Here is a 12,604-nt window from a genome sequence, read left to right as displayed (position 1 = left end):
ACTGTTTTGGTGAACGAGGCCTAGTTCTTACGTGCACTTTCTATCATGTTTTTCTCGTATTCTTCCCCTCGCAGTAATCCCGATAAAGGCACCCAGTTCCTAATCTCACGAGGTTTCATCCCTGATACCCCCATTGGGGTCGCACATTTCCTGCTACAGCGGAAAGGCCTGAGCCGGCAAATGATCGGAGAGTTCCTGGGAAATAGCAAGAGGCAATTCAACCGCGATGTCCTCGAGTGAGTGGACTGAAACACTGAGGCTATTTTATCAAAATGACCTCTTTTTCGCTATGCAGGGGCATGGGAAAGCTGGGTGACATCCAAAATGGCTACCATTCCTACTACTGAAGCGCAGTCTATCACTAGGGATCCGCAGGTCGAAGACCACCGCTATAGACGGGAGGCCATGATTGACCACCCCTCCCCCGTCTCCGCTCCTCACCTGAATTGTGAAACTAGGTCATTCTGCTATTCTACACACATTACACGCTCCGAGCGCCCGCTGCACCCAAAATCCAGGGAATTAGTACAGTATGGATATTACAGACAGTATTATAAACGTGCCCCTTAGAGCGAGCCAAAAAAACTAAATCCAGTATTATTCCGCAATATCTCGTATTTTTGCTCACTACATTCTGGAATAGAATCCTAGACCGGCAGTAATGACTGACACGGGATAATTCATGTTGTCTGTCTATAACCAGACTATGAAGCGAAGCATGATGCCTGCTCCACCCATTCCATTCAAATGAGCTTTGTCCATCCTGATCCCACTGGTTCATGAATAGAGTTTGATGGAACTCTCCGAATGTTCCTATATCCGAGTTCTCTATTTTCCTCCCGCAGCTGTGTCGTGGACGAAATGGACTTTTCCAGCATGGAGCTGGACGAGGCGTTGCGAAAGTTCCAGGCCCACATCCGGGTGCAGGGCGAGGCGCAGAAGGTGGAGCGTTTGATTGAAGCCTTCAGGTGGGCCTTCTCCTACGCCTGCCATATTGTTGTGAACTTCCTCCCATCAGGATCCATGCAGGACCTGTATCAGGTCCTTGAACACATCTAATGTTTTTAAGTTTTTCTTCCCCCACGTGCTGTAGCCAGCGGTACTGTATGTGTAACCCCGACATTGTGCAGCAGTTCCACAACCCGGACACCATCTTCATCCTGGCGTTTGCCGTCATCCTTCTCAACACGGACATGTACAGCCCCAGCATTAAACCTGACCGCAAGATGATGCTAGAAGACTTCATCCGCAACCTCAGAGGTCAGCACCACCTCCATGAGGCCCACTCACCCTCATCGAGATCATGTAGGCTCAGATTCCTCATGTTTTAGCTCCACTCTTCAGGATTTCCATAAATATCCTCAAAAAATCTCAGTAGACCAAGTCCATTAGATGTCATCTTCTTGGTGTAGTGAGTGTTTGTTTTTTACCTAAATAATTTACCAATTCCTCCTTAGGGGTGGACGATGGAGCCGACATTCCACGGGAAATGGTGGTGGGCATCTATGAGCGGATTCAACAGAAGGAACTTAAATCTAATGAGGATCACGTGACCTATGTTACCAAGGTGGAGAAATCCATTGTTGGCATGAAGAGCGTAAGTGTGCAGTGGGATTGTGTCCTGGTAGTAGATGGTGCCATAAGGAATGTTCCATGATCATGTGTAGACAACAGATGGCCTCTCCATGCTCAGGTAGACGCTGACCTGGCCTTCTGGAAAAGGTTAGGAATCACTATATGTATTGTAATTGGGTACCTATGGTTGACCATCAGTACACATCTTGGTACCTCAGGTTGCTGATTTACTTCGTTCTTGGTGACCAAAATTAGCACCTGATACTTGAGTGCCATCAACTCCTGTCTTGCACTTACCAATCAACAACCGGCATGGTGAACACCAGCTTATACTTTAGGTCGCTGCTCAAGTTTTGGGGACCACCATCACTTGTTATGTCAAGTTGCCATCAGTTTCTGTCTTAGTCACTAAGCCAGTATTAAATCACCAACCGAGGTACTAATTGGTGGTGGCTACAGTTTTCATTTGATAGTGTAGGTTGCTGGGCATCCTCTGCTTTAAGGAACATCACCTCTTAGTATTTCAGCTTGCCAGGCAACTCCGGTCTTGGTAACCACCACCACTTGGTAGATCACCACCATCTAATACTTCCATCTTGTCTGGAGAACCATGAGAAGTCATTTTGCAGGGTAACTCCTTTCTTGGTGACCACCACCACTTGGTAGATCACCACCATCTAATACTTCCATCTTGTCTGGAGAACCATTAGAAGTCATTTTGCAGGGTAACTCCTTTCTTGGTGACCACCACCATCTAATACTTCAATCCTGTCTGGAGAGCCATGCGAAGGTTGCAGGGTAATTTCTGTCTTAGTGACCACTGCCACTTTGAATGATCGACACCTGGTATGGTGACCACCACCATAACACTACAGGTGCTCTCCAAGTCCTGTGTGGAGAACCATCACCACTTGTAAGTCAGGTTGCAGGTAACTTCTGTCTTGGCGACCACTGCCACTTGGTACTTCAGGTCAACACCTGGCAAGGTAACCCACCACCATCTAATACTCCAGGCCTGTCTTGGCGACCATCAGATGGCTCTACATGTACAGAATTAGTGACAGGCTGGTGCTATACATTAGACTGGATCTACATGTAAATAGTCAGTGACTAAGTTTTGACCTTCTATGCGGCAGGTGCTGTCGGTTCCTCACAGGCGTCTCGTTTGCTGCAGCCGTCTCTTTGAGGTGACCGACGTCAATAAAGTGCAGAAACAAGCAGCACACCAGCGAGAGGTCTTCCTCTTTAATGACCTTCTCTTGGTGAGTATGGGTAACAGCGCCACACCTGACCGTGGGTTGTGGCTGGTACTGCACCCTCAGCTCCATCAAGTGACTTGTTTTGAGCTGCAACGCAGCCTGTATACACTGTTTTTCATAGAGGGTCACGTTTCGATTCACCTCCAGTTGCATTTGTACTAGTATTTATGATTTCTTGCTCAGATTTTGAAGCTTTGCCCAAAAAAGAAGACTTCCTCCACCTACACGTTCTGCCGGGCGGTGCCGCTCCTGGGGATGCAATTTCATCTTTTTGAGAATGAATGTAAGTGGTTCCAGACGAGGTCACAGTCATGGGTGGCGCTCTTGTCCCCTGACCTGTGCTGTCCCTCATTGTGACCTGTGATGTCCCCTGACCTGTGATGTCCGCCATTGTGACCTGTGCTGTCACCCCACCTCCAGATTACCCGCACGGGATCACGCTGGTCAGTCCGCTCTCGGGTTCGGAGAAGAAGTTAGTTCTCCATTTTTGTGCCCTTGGAGCCGAGGAGCTGCAGAAATTTCTGGAGGATCTGAAGGAGTCGATTTGTGAAGTGACGGAGATGGAACAGATCCGCATTGAATGTGAGCGTTTGTGAGTTGTCATGTTCCTTGAGTGCCAGAGTTGGGAGTTTCCCGGTAATACGGAATTTTTTAGATCTTTTTGTCTTGTATGATCCATAGTTTATCCATCTTCTATTTTACAGGGGAGCTGGAGAAGCAGCACGGGGTACGGACGACCCCCAATAAGACAAACGGGTCTCAGCTGGACATTCGGTCCACGCAGGAGTCCCCCATCGGTGAGTGGCGCATTCCTACAGTGTCACAGACCCGCTCCTCATGACCCCAAGTCTACCCCGATCCAGTTTGGCTCCGGCCTGCGACGTTCCCTGTCCGATCCTCCCCCTCCCCCTCTCATCCTCTCTGTCTCACCCATTACACTTATTGATTGGTGGGGAGTGGTTCATGCCAATGAGAGGATTAATCTCAATAATCCGGGTGGTCCAGGGTTCATGTTTGGGGGCAGTGGAGGGGTCATTGTCAGCACAACTTGTGATCTAGAGAAGGGTTAATGTCAATTTGCCTGCTGGTGTAGGGCAGCTAAGTGGTAAATGATGATCCCTGGTGGTCTAGGAGAGTGAATGGGTTATTATAAGGATCCCTGGTGGTCTAGGAGAGTGAATGGGTTATTATAAGGATCCCTGGTGGTCTAGGAGAGTGAATGGGTTATTATAAGGATCCCTGGTGGTCTATGAGAGTGAATGGGTTATTATAAGGATCCCTGGTGGTCCAGGAGAGTGAATGGGCTAGTATAAGGATCCCTGGTGGTCTAGGAGAGTGAATGGGTTATTATAAGGATCCCTGGGGGTCTAGGAGCGTGAATGGGTTATTATAAGGATCCCTGGTGGTCTAGGAGAGTGAATGGGTTATTATAAGGATCCCTGGTGGTCCAGGAGAGTGAATGGGCTAGTATAAGGATCCCTGGTGGTCTAGGAGAGTGAATGGGTTATTATAAGGATCCCTGGTGGTCTAGGAGAGTGAATGGGTTATTATAAGGATCCCTGGTGGTCTAGGAGAGTGAATGGGTTATTATAAGGATCCCTGGTGGTCTAGGAGAGTGAATGGGTTATTATAAGGATCCCTGGTGGTCTAGGAGAGTGAATGGGTTATTATAAGGATCCCTGGTGGTCTAGGACATTACATGGGGTTAGTGTATCACTGCAGGTACAGGGCAGTGAAGGGGTTGATATATGGATCCCTGGTGGTCTAGGAGATTGAATGGGTTATTATAAGGATCCCTGGTGGTCTAGGAGAGTGAATGGGCTAGTATAAGGATCCCTGGTGGTCTAGGAGAGTGAATGGGTTATTATAAGGATCCCTGGTGGTCTAGGAGAGTGAATGGGCTAGTATAAGGATCCCTGGTGGTCTAGGAGAGTGAATGGGTTATTATAAGGATCCCTGGTGGTCTAGGAGATTGAATGGTTTAGTATAAGGATCCCTGGTGGTCTAGGAGAGTGAATGGGTTATTATAAGGATCCCTGTCAGTATTGCTGGTGATCTGGGCCAGTGAAAGGGGCTGTTGTCAGTATCTGTGATGGTTTAGGGCAGTAAACAAGTTGGTGTAAGGATCCCTGGTGGTCTAGTGAAGGGAACCTATCATAAGCAATTGGCCTAATAAACCAGTATATTATATTATTATTACAGTGTAACGCCTTCTAGTTTTTGTTTCTTTCATGTCCCAGTGCTGTGGCGTCATCCAGAAAATCATCTTTGGAGTTAAATTGGTTTTATGAAGTCACGGAGGCGGAGAGTGTAACACTGAAGTCAGGGGGGGATCTCTGATCTGACACCTCCTCCTCTGTGATTGACATCATCCATCAGACTTTAGTGATGTCACTGGATGCAGAATTACAGTGAGGAGGGAGAGCTGGACTTCAGTGTTATAATCTCCGCCTCCTTTGCCTTCACAAAACCAATGTACACCTCACTTCACAGTGGATTTTCTGGATAAAGCCACTGCACTGGGTCATGGAAACACAATCCTGAAGGTGTTCAGCTGCCTGACAACATACTGCGAGTGGTTTATTATGTCCATTTCTGCTGACAGGTTCCCTTTAATATCAGTATACAGGTGGTCTAGGACAGTGATAAGTCCAAGATGTTCACAGGGGGAGGAGATAGAGGAAGGGCAGTGCAAAGGAGGAGGAGAGAGAGAGGAAGGGCAGTGCACAGGAGGAGGAGAGAGAGAGGAAGGGCAGTGCACAGGAGGAGGAGAGAGAGTGGAAGGGCAGTGCAAAGGAGGAGGAGAGAGTGGAAGGGCAGTGCAAAGGAGGAGGAGAGAGTGGAAGGGCAGTGCAAAGGAGGAAGAGAGAGTGGAAGGGCAGTGCACAGGAGGAGGAGAGAGAGGAAGGGCAGTGCACAGGAGGAGGAGGAGAGAGAGAGGAAGGGCAGTGCACAGGAGGAGGAGAGAGAGTGGAAGGGCAGTACACAGGAGGAGGAGAGAGAGTGGAAGGGCAGTACACAGGAGGAGGAGAGAGAGTGGAAGGGCAGTACACAGGAGGAGGAGAGAGAGTGGAAGGGCAGTGCACAGGAGGAGGAGAGAGAGAGAGGAAGGGCAGTGCACAGGAGGAGGAGAGAGAGAGAGGAAGGGCAGTGCACAGGAGGAGGAGAGAGAGTGGAAGGGCAGTACACAGGAGGAGGAGAGAGAATGGAAGGGCAGTGCACAGGAGGAGGAGAGAGAGTGGAAGGGCAGTACACAGGAGGAGGAGAGAGAATGGAAGGGCAGTGCACAGGAGGAGGAGAGAGAGTGGAAGGGCAGTACACAGGAGGAGGAGAGAGTGGAAGGGCAGTGCACAGGAGGAGGAGAGAGAGAGAGGAAGGGCAGTACACAGGAGGAGGAGAGAGAGTGGAAAGGCAGTGCACAGGAGGAGGAGAGAGAGAGGAAGGGCAGTGCACAGGAGGAGGAGAGAGAGTGGAAGGGCAGTGCACAGGAGGAGAGAGAGTGGAAGGGCAGTGCACAGGAGGAGGAGAGAGAGAGGAAGGGCAGTACACAGGAGGAGGAGAGAGAGAGTGGAAGGGCAGTGCACAGGAGGAGGAGAGAGAGAGAAGAAGGGCAGTACACAGGAGGAGGAGAGAGAGTGGAAGGGCAGTGCACAGGAGGAGGAGAGAGAGAGGAAGGGCAGTGCACAGGAGGAGGAGAGAGAGAGAAGAAGGGCAGTACACAGGAGGGGGAGAGAGAGGAAGGGCAGTGCACAGGAGGAGGAGAGAGAGGAAGGGCAGTGCACAGGAGGAGGAGACAGAGGAAGGGCAGTGCACAGGGGGAGGAGACAGAGGAAAGGCAGTGCACAGGAGGAGGAGAGAGGAAGGGCACTGCACAGGGGGAGGAGGAGAGAGGAAGGGCAGTGCACAGGAGGAGGAGAGAGGAAGGGCACTGCACAGGGGGAGGAGAGAGAGGAAGGGCAGTGCACAGGGGGAGGAGAGAGAGGAAGGGTAATGCACAGGGGGAGGAGAGAGGAAGGGGCAGCACAGGAGGAGACAGGCAGAGAACTGCACAGGGGGAGGAGCAGCACAGGAGGAGACAGGCTGAGAAGTGCACAGGGGGAGGAGCAGCATAGGAGTCCTAAACACGTAAATGCAGGAAGTAGTAGAAGAATCCCAACCTTAGCCCATCCTGACGTGTCCAGACCCCGTTTTCCACATGATACCCCCCTTATCTCTGCCCCGCCCCCAGCCCCGCCCTCTCTCTTTCTGTCCTCCATTCTTTGATCACGTTCCCTTCTTCCGATGTTCCCCCATCCTCACCCTTCTCCCTTTTCTCTCCGTTTTGCTATCTCCTCCTCTCCTTCTTCTCTCTTTCTGTGTCTCTTCCTCTCTCCTCCACCTAAGTTCACCTCATATTTTGAAGGTAAGCGCCAGTCCCCTGAGAAGGACACCGACAGCGCGGTGGAGGTGAGTAGCGCTGTCTTGTGCTCGGCCAATCACAACGCTCCATCCTGCGCTGCTCCACCATCCGCAAGCTCAGTGCCGCCACTTCCATCCTAGTCTGCTGTTATCCTCCTCGTAGCGGCAGTCACCCCATCACCCCCGACCCCCTATACATCGCCCTGTCACCCTAATACGAGGGGGGATACCGGACCGCCCAGTCCTGATCTTGGCTGAATTACGATTGCAGCTCCGGCTGCGGATGTAGTGAGCTGCATCCCGATTTTCCGGTCATCCTCTCCCCGGTTCGGGTGGCAGGTCCCTGTATATCACCGTTATCCCATTTATCTTGCGGACCGCGGCCGCTTCCCTAATTTCGGATCATAAAGGAAGTCCAAAAGGCAACAGCACCGATATAAGACCCCTTAAAGGAGAACTCCGCCTCTAAACCCCTCCCACTCCCTGCACACGGTCTTGTGTTCCTGCCTCCTGGACACATATTTTCCCATGACTGAAAACATGTGTCAGACCCCACCCACTTGTACGCTGACTGAAGTTCCCCTTTAAGTGGGTTGCTGAATGCCGGCCAGGTCTGTAATATAAACGCGATGATATCAACCCTTATAGTCTCACCCTGGCATGTCACGGCCTATTGGGAGCCCCCCCACCCAGAGGCGGAGTCTAAGATACGAGCTTGTTGGGGGGGGCACAGGGCAGCCAGGATTAGCACGTGGGAGATAGTCATGTAACATTTAATGCTTCTTTGGCTGTTTCTAAACTAGGTGTCAATTCACAACAGGCTTCAGACGTCCCAGCACAGCGCCCCCCAGGGGCCAGAGAATGGAGCTCCGGGCAGCACGGCTCCTAATGGGCAGCGGGAGGCGCTGCAGGCCGCCCCCTACGACCGGCTCCTGCAGTGTCAGCAGATTGTCAAGGTGATTGTGCTGGACACACCCGGGCGGGCTCTGCCGGCCATCGACCAGACTGTCACCCGCTACCTGTCTGGGTCCTGCTCCTCTACCCCCCTGCGCAGCGTGGGAGGAGCCGTCCACCAGCCCCCTCTACCCCCTCCACCACCTCCTTACAACCACCCGCACCAATACTGCCCCCCGGGGGTCCTTCTTAGAGAACGCAGGTATTCCAGCGGATCGCGTAGTCTGGTGTAGGCCATCCCAGGACTCAGCTGCCTGCACGCCTTCCGAAATCCCGCCCTCTCGATCCCGCCCCCATCTATCTCATATATTCTTCCACGCCCCCTTGCACAATAGCCCATCCCTCTCCTCCGCCGCTTCCAAAAAAAAAAAGTTTGTGAATTTTTAGTAGGGTTGATCACCAATATTTTTTATCGTGGAGGAAACCTTTGTAACGAGCAGCACGTCCAAGACAATCCCGCCGCGCCCCCCAACAGTCAGCCCCGCCCACCGCACCACGGCACTGTTGAAGAAAAACGTTTTCCAAGACTCGGAGCTACAACCGAACTGCTCATGATCACTGGAGCTGCGTACCTCAAACGGAATCCTCATCCGCAAGAGATTACGATACTACAATGTGATCGGTGATGTTCCGTAGAGCACTTAATGTTTATCACAACCAATATGGCTGCCATGGGTAACCCAGCTTTTCCAGGATGCGGGAGCCATACAGTCATCCAGTTGTCCAGATTTGTTAGAATTTTTTGGTATATATTGATGAATTTTAAAATGTTTCCCAAAATTTCCTGTTCCTGCTGATGAGCTCCAGTAAGGATGGAACAGTCTTTATGTAAAACTTGGAACTACTTTGTTATATATCTTGATGTTCATTTACATAAATCCATATTTAAATCCCCCTGTGTATGCAAATTCTATTCTAATCATTATATACCAAAAAATATAATAAGATCTCGCTGATGAGCTCCAGTAAGGGCCGAACAGTCTGTCGGGTGAAGTTGCATGTGATCACTGCTGATGCACAATATGAATAGCACATGTTACTGTATTAACTGCATGGTGCATTATGTAAAACTGTTCACACTGATGAGCTTCGAAAAGGAGGTTACAGACCTTTTACGATTTTTCCACAATAACATGTAGTATTGACTGCATGTAGCCTCAGTAATGGAAAACAGATCTACATGAATGAGGTTCTTTGAATCCCTAGGGCTTTGTTTTCACTACTGAGCTATAGTTAGTGCCGAACAGTCTTTCCCTTGTTCCCATGAATGAGCTCTAGTTACGGCTAAAATGTTGTTTTACCAGTTGAATTTAAAACATAATTCACACTGATGAGCTTCAATAAGTACCAAAAAGTATATTATATCCAGAATTTAGGAAAAGAAGAACCTATTTCTACTAATGAAATCTTGCTAAGGACAAACAGTATTAAGCTACAAAGACAGTTAAACATTTTCTACTGATGAGCCTAAAGTAGAGCCATACAGGGTCTTACATGCAGAACTGAAAAATCTCTTTCCTACTGATGAGATCTAGTATGAACCAAACAGGTTTTTTCCAAGTCAGAAATGTCATGTTGTAAATGATGTGTTGCAATATAAAGACTTGTTAGTTATATTATTAATTATATTTTACATTAATAATGAAAACCCTATTCTCACTGATGAGCTCCACTAAGACCGAAACAGTCGATGTAATTTTTGACATCACAGATGCTTGCAATTCTAGCCCTATGCATATTCTGAAATGATCCCTGGCTAGGATCAAAGAGCACTTCAAGCCCCCTTGTGGAAAGCCTATTCTCACTGATGAGCTCCATTAAGGCCCAAACAGATTTTTAAGGTGGAATTTTTAATCTGTAGCACCTAGTCCTACCCATATTCTGAAATGAGACCTGATTAGACCCAAAGAGTATTTTTTAATCTGACAGGTGTTTTCATTTAATGCCTCAAATACCATTATTACTGATGAGCTCCAGAAAAACCAAGTTAAAATTTACATATTGAATTGAAAAACCCACTTCCCAATGATGAGCATAAACGAGAGCCAAATGGTATTTTACATGTCAAATTAAAATATCTGCATACTCATGAGCTCTAATTACAACCAAACAGTCTTCTACTTGTGAAGTTACAAACCTCATCCCAACTGATGAGATCCAGGTAGAGTCCAAACAGGGTTTTACCCTCAAAATTGGAACCTTAGTTCCCACTGATGAGCTCATGGTGATTTGCATAGCCTGGCTTTTACTTGTAAGCTCTATTAAGGTGGAAACAGCCCTTTTTTAAGGTAGAACTATTACACATCTTGCATAAGTCTAGTCTTTTTGGTTGATTTATGAGATTAACTAATAACAATTTAATATTTTATATACAGAGCGAAAACCACAATTTGCACTGATGAGCTCTAGTTAGTACCGAAGTGTGCTGTCTGCAATAGACATTAGGCAATAGAATTGAATCTTCATTCCTACAGATAACCTAAAAACAGGATTTTAGAAGCTGAACTGAAAAACCTATCCCCACTAATGAGGACTAGTAAGGACCAAACAGACTCTTTGAATAAGGAAAAATCTTTTATAGGTAATCCACAATATAGATATTTAGAAGGCAGACTAGTCATTGCCTTGTGCTTTACATGCTAAATCAAAAATCCACTTTTCGCTGATGAGTTCCAGTAAGAACCAAACAGTCTCTTTTAAAGGTTAACGCAGTAGTCTATAGGAGCTGTTTGTCACTTTCCCTGATAAATTGAGAGCCTTATCACTGATGAGCTCTGATATGAGCCGAACAGTCTCTCTTAAAGGTGAATGCTGTAATTTATAGGAGCTATATGGCACCTTAGATGATAAATCAAGAGCCTTATCCTCACTGATGAGCTTCGGTATGAACCAAACAGTGTTTTCCTAAGTCATTGATGTCTCATGATGTGAATCCCCCGCCATCAAAGCATTAACTGTAAGGGCTACCATGGCAGCGACAGTTCACAGAAGTCTATTTTTTCTGAACACAAGTGTATTGTTGTATCACTAGGCTCTTAAGACGAGCGTTGTCAGTACTTTTCCTTAGGGTTATAGTCACTTGTAGAATAGCTGGGAATATGTTGTGCACCACAACAGTGACTGTGGCTGTTTATGTATCTCATTACACTCATCTACTACAGGAAACAGCGCCACCATAGTCTGCAGTTTGCTTCTGGTATTGCAGCTCTGCCCCATTGAAGTAAAGGGGGATAAGCTGTAGTATTACACATGCGTTGTGTTGATTTTAGATGAAACCAGCCACGTTTTTTCAATCCTGGCCTTCCACTTTACAATATACATCAAGGATCCACATGAAATAACTAAAAGTTTCCATATTTAAAGGAAATATTCAGATATTAAAACACAACCAATATTTTTTTTTAGCCAGCAGGTGTCACTGTTTCCAGCCTTTTCTATGGAGCGATCTACGTTCCGCAAACAGGAGGTGGTACTGTAGGCAGGAGGTGGTACTGCAATATTTTATTTTTTTTTTTTAAATCTGATGAATTCTGTGTGTTTAATTAGAAAAAACATAAATAAATAAATCTATTTTAATAATGAAAACTGTATGAAAGCCGTAGATAAGTATCATGGGTGGTTCTACTGCCACCTGTACAATATCCCTTTAACTCATGTCTGTCAATGGGACAGGAGACCATTGAAAATTGCATTGAAAAATAGTCATGGAGGTGATGGTCCCTCTTAAAGGGGATGTCCAGGGAGCGGTCTCCTTGAAGGGTTGTGTATATTATTTGCCATGTTTTACACTTTCTATATATCAGGTGATGTTCTGTGACTTCCTCCCGCGCTCCTGACTGTTGTTCTATATAGAAATCTCCGGAATACAGGTTCCCATTCCCCGTCACAGATCCAGAGACTCATCCGCGCCGGGGGTGAGGACACGAGACCGAGCACCCAGACACCTGTAATATTTTGTAACTGATAAGAAGTGAATATTTTATCTGTTCTATAGAAATCTAGAAATAACATGAGATTATGTTACCTCTACACACGAGTCTGTCTTCTGTATCCTGGGGGGAGGGTGTGTGTATCTAATCCTATCCTGTGTGATACTGTATGCTGAGCTGTGTATCTAATTCTATCCTGTGTGATACTGTATGCTGAGCTGTGTATCTAATTCTATCCTGTGTGATACTGCCTGCTGAGCTGTGTATCTAATCCTCTCCTGTGTGATACTGTCTGCTGAGCTGTGTATCTAATCCTCTCCTGTGTGATACTGCCTGCTGAGCTGTGTATCTAATCCTCTCCTGTGTGATACTGCCTGCTGAGCTGTGTATCTAATCCTATCCTGTGTGATACTGACTGCTGAGCTGTGTATCTAATCCTATCCTGTGTGATACTCCCTGCTGAGCTGTGTATCTAATCCTCTCCTGTGT

The 12,604-nt window shown here is 47.5% G+C and overlaps 1 protein-coding gene across 10 annotated transcripts in view; it reads left to right on the top strand.

The window, feature by feature from the left end:
* The window catches only part of LOC140108671 (IQ motif and SEC7 domain-containing protein 3-like), a 47,055-nt gene extending 34,840 nt beyond the window's left edge, over positions 1 to 12,215 (top strand). Inside the window, exons 5-14 of one of the 10 annotated variants that reach the window (XR_011851187.1) lie at positions 75 to 236; positions 846 to 968; positions 1,094 to 1,260; positions 1,458 to 1,597; positions 2,712 to 2,837; positions 3,018 to 3,117; positions 3,255 to 3,426; positions 3,539 to 3,631; positions 7,237 to 7,280; positions 8,053 to 8,141. Coding sequence is in view for 6 of the 10 variants with exons in the window: in XM_072131893.1 (XP_071987994.1) it covers positions 75 to 236; positions 846 to 968; positions 1,094 to 1,260; positions 1,458 to 1,597; positions 2,712 to 2,837; positions 3,018 to 3,117; positions 3,255 to 3,416; positions 3,539 to 3,631; positions 7,237 to 7,280; positions 8,036 to 8,419 (1,501 nt within the window). In the remaining 4 variants the exon portion in view is untranslated. Of the gene's footprint in view, positions 1 to 74; positions 237 to 845; positions 969 to 1,093; positions 1,261 to 1,457; positions 1,598 to 2,711; positions 2,838 to 3,017; positions 3,118 to 3,254; positions 3,427 to 3,538; positions 3,632 to 7,217; positions 7,281 to 8,035 lie in introns of all 10 variants that reach the window. The other 9 variants (XR_011851186.1, XM_072131893.1, XM_072131895.1 and 6 more) reach the window with 9 other exon arrangements.
* The last annotated feature ends 389 nt before the right edge of the window (positions 12,216 to 12,604 follow it).

This window comes from Engystomops pustulosus, unplaced genomic scaffold, assembly GCF_040894005.1.
Source record: "Engystomops pustulosus unplaced genomic scaffold, aEngPut4.maternal MAT_SCAFFOLD_169, whole genome shotgun sequence".
Lineage (NCBI taxonomy): Eukaryota > Metazoa > Chordata > Amphibia > Anura > Leptodactylidae > Engystomops > Engystomops pustulosus.
This window is presented reverse-complemented; position numbering and strand designations above follow the sequence as displayed.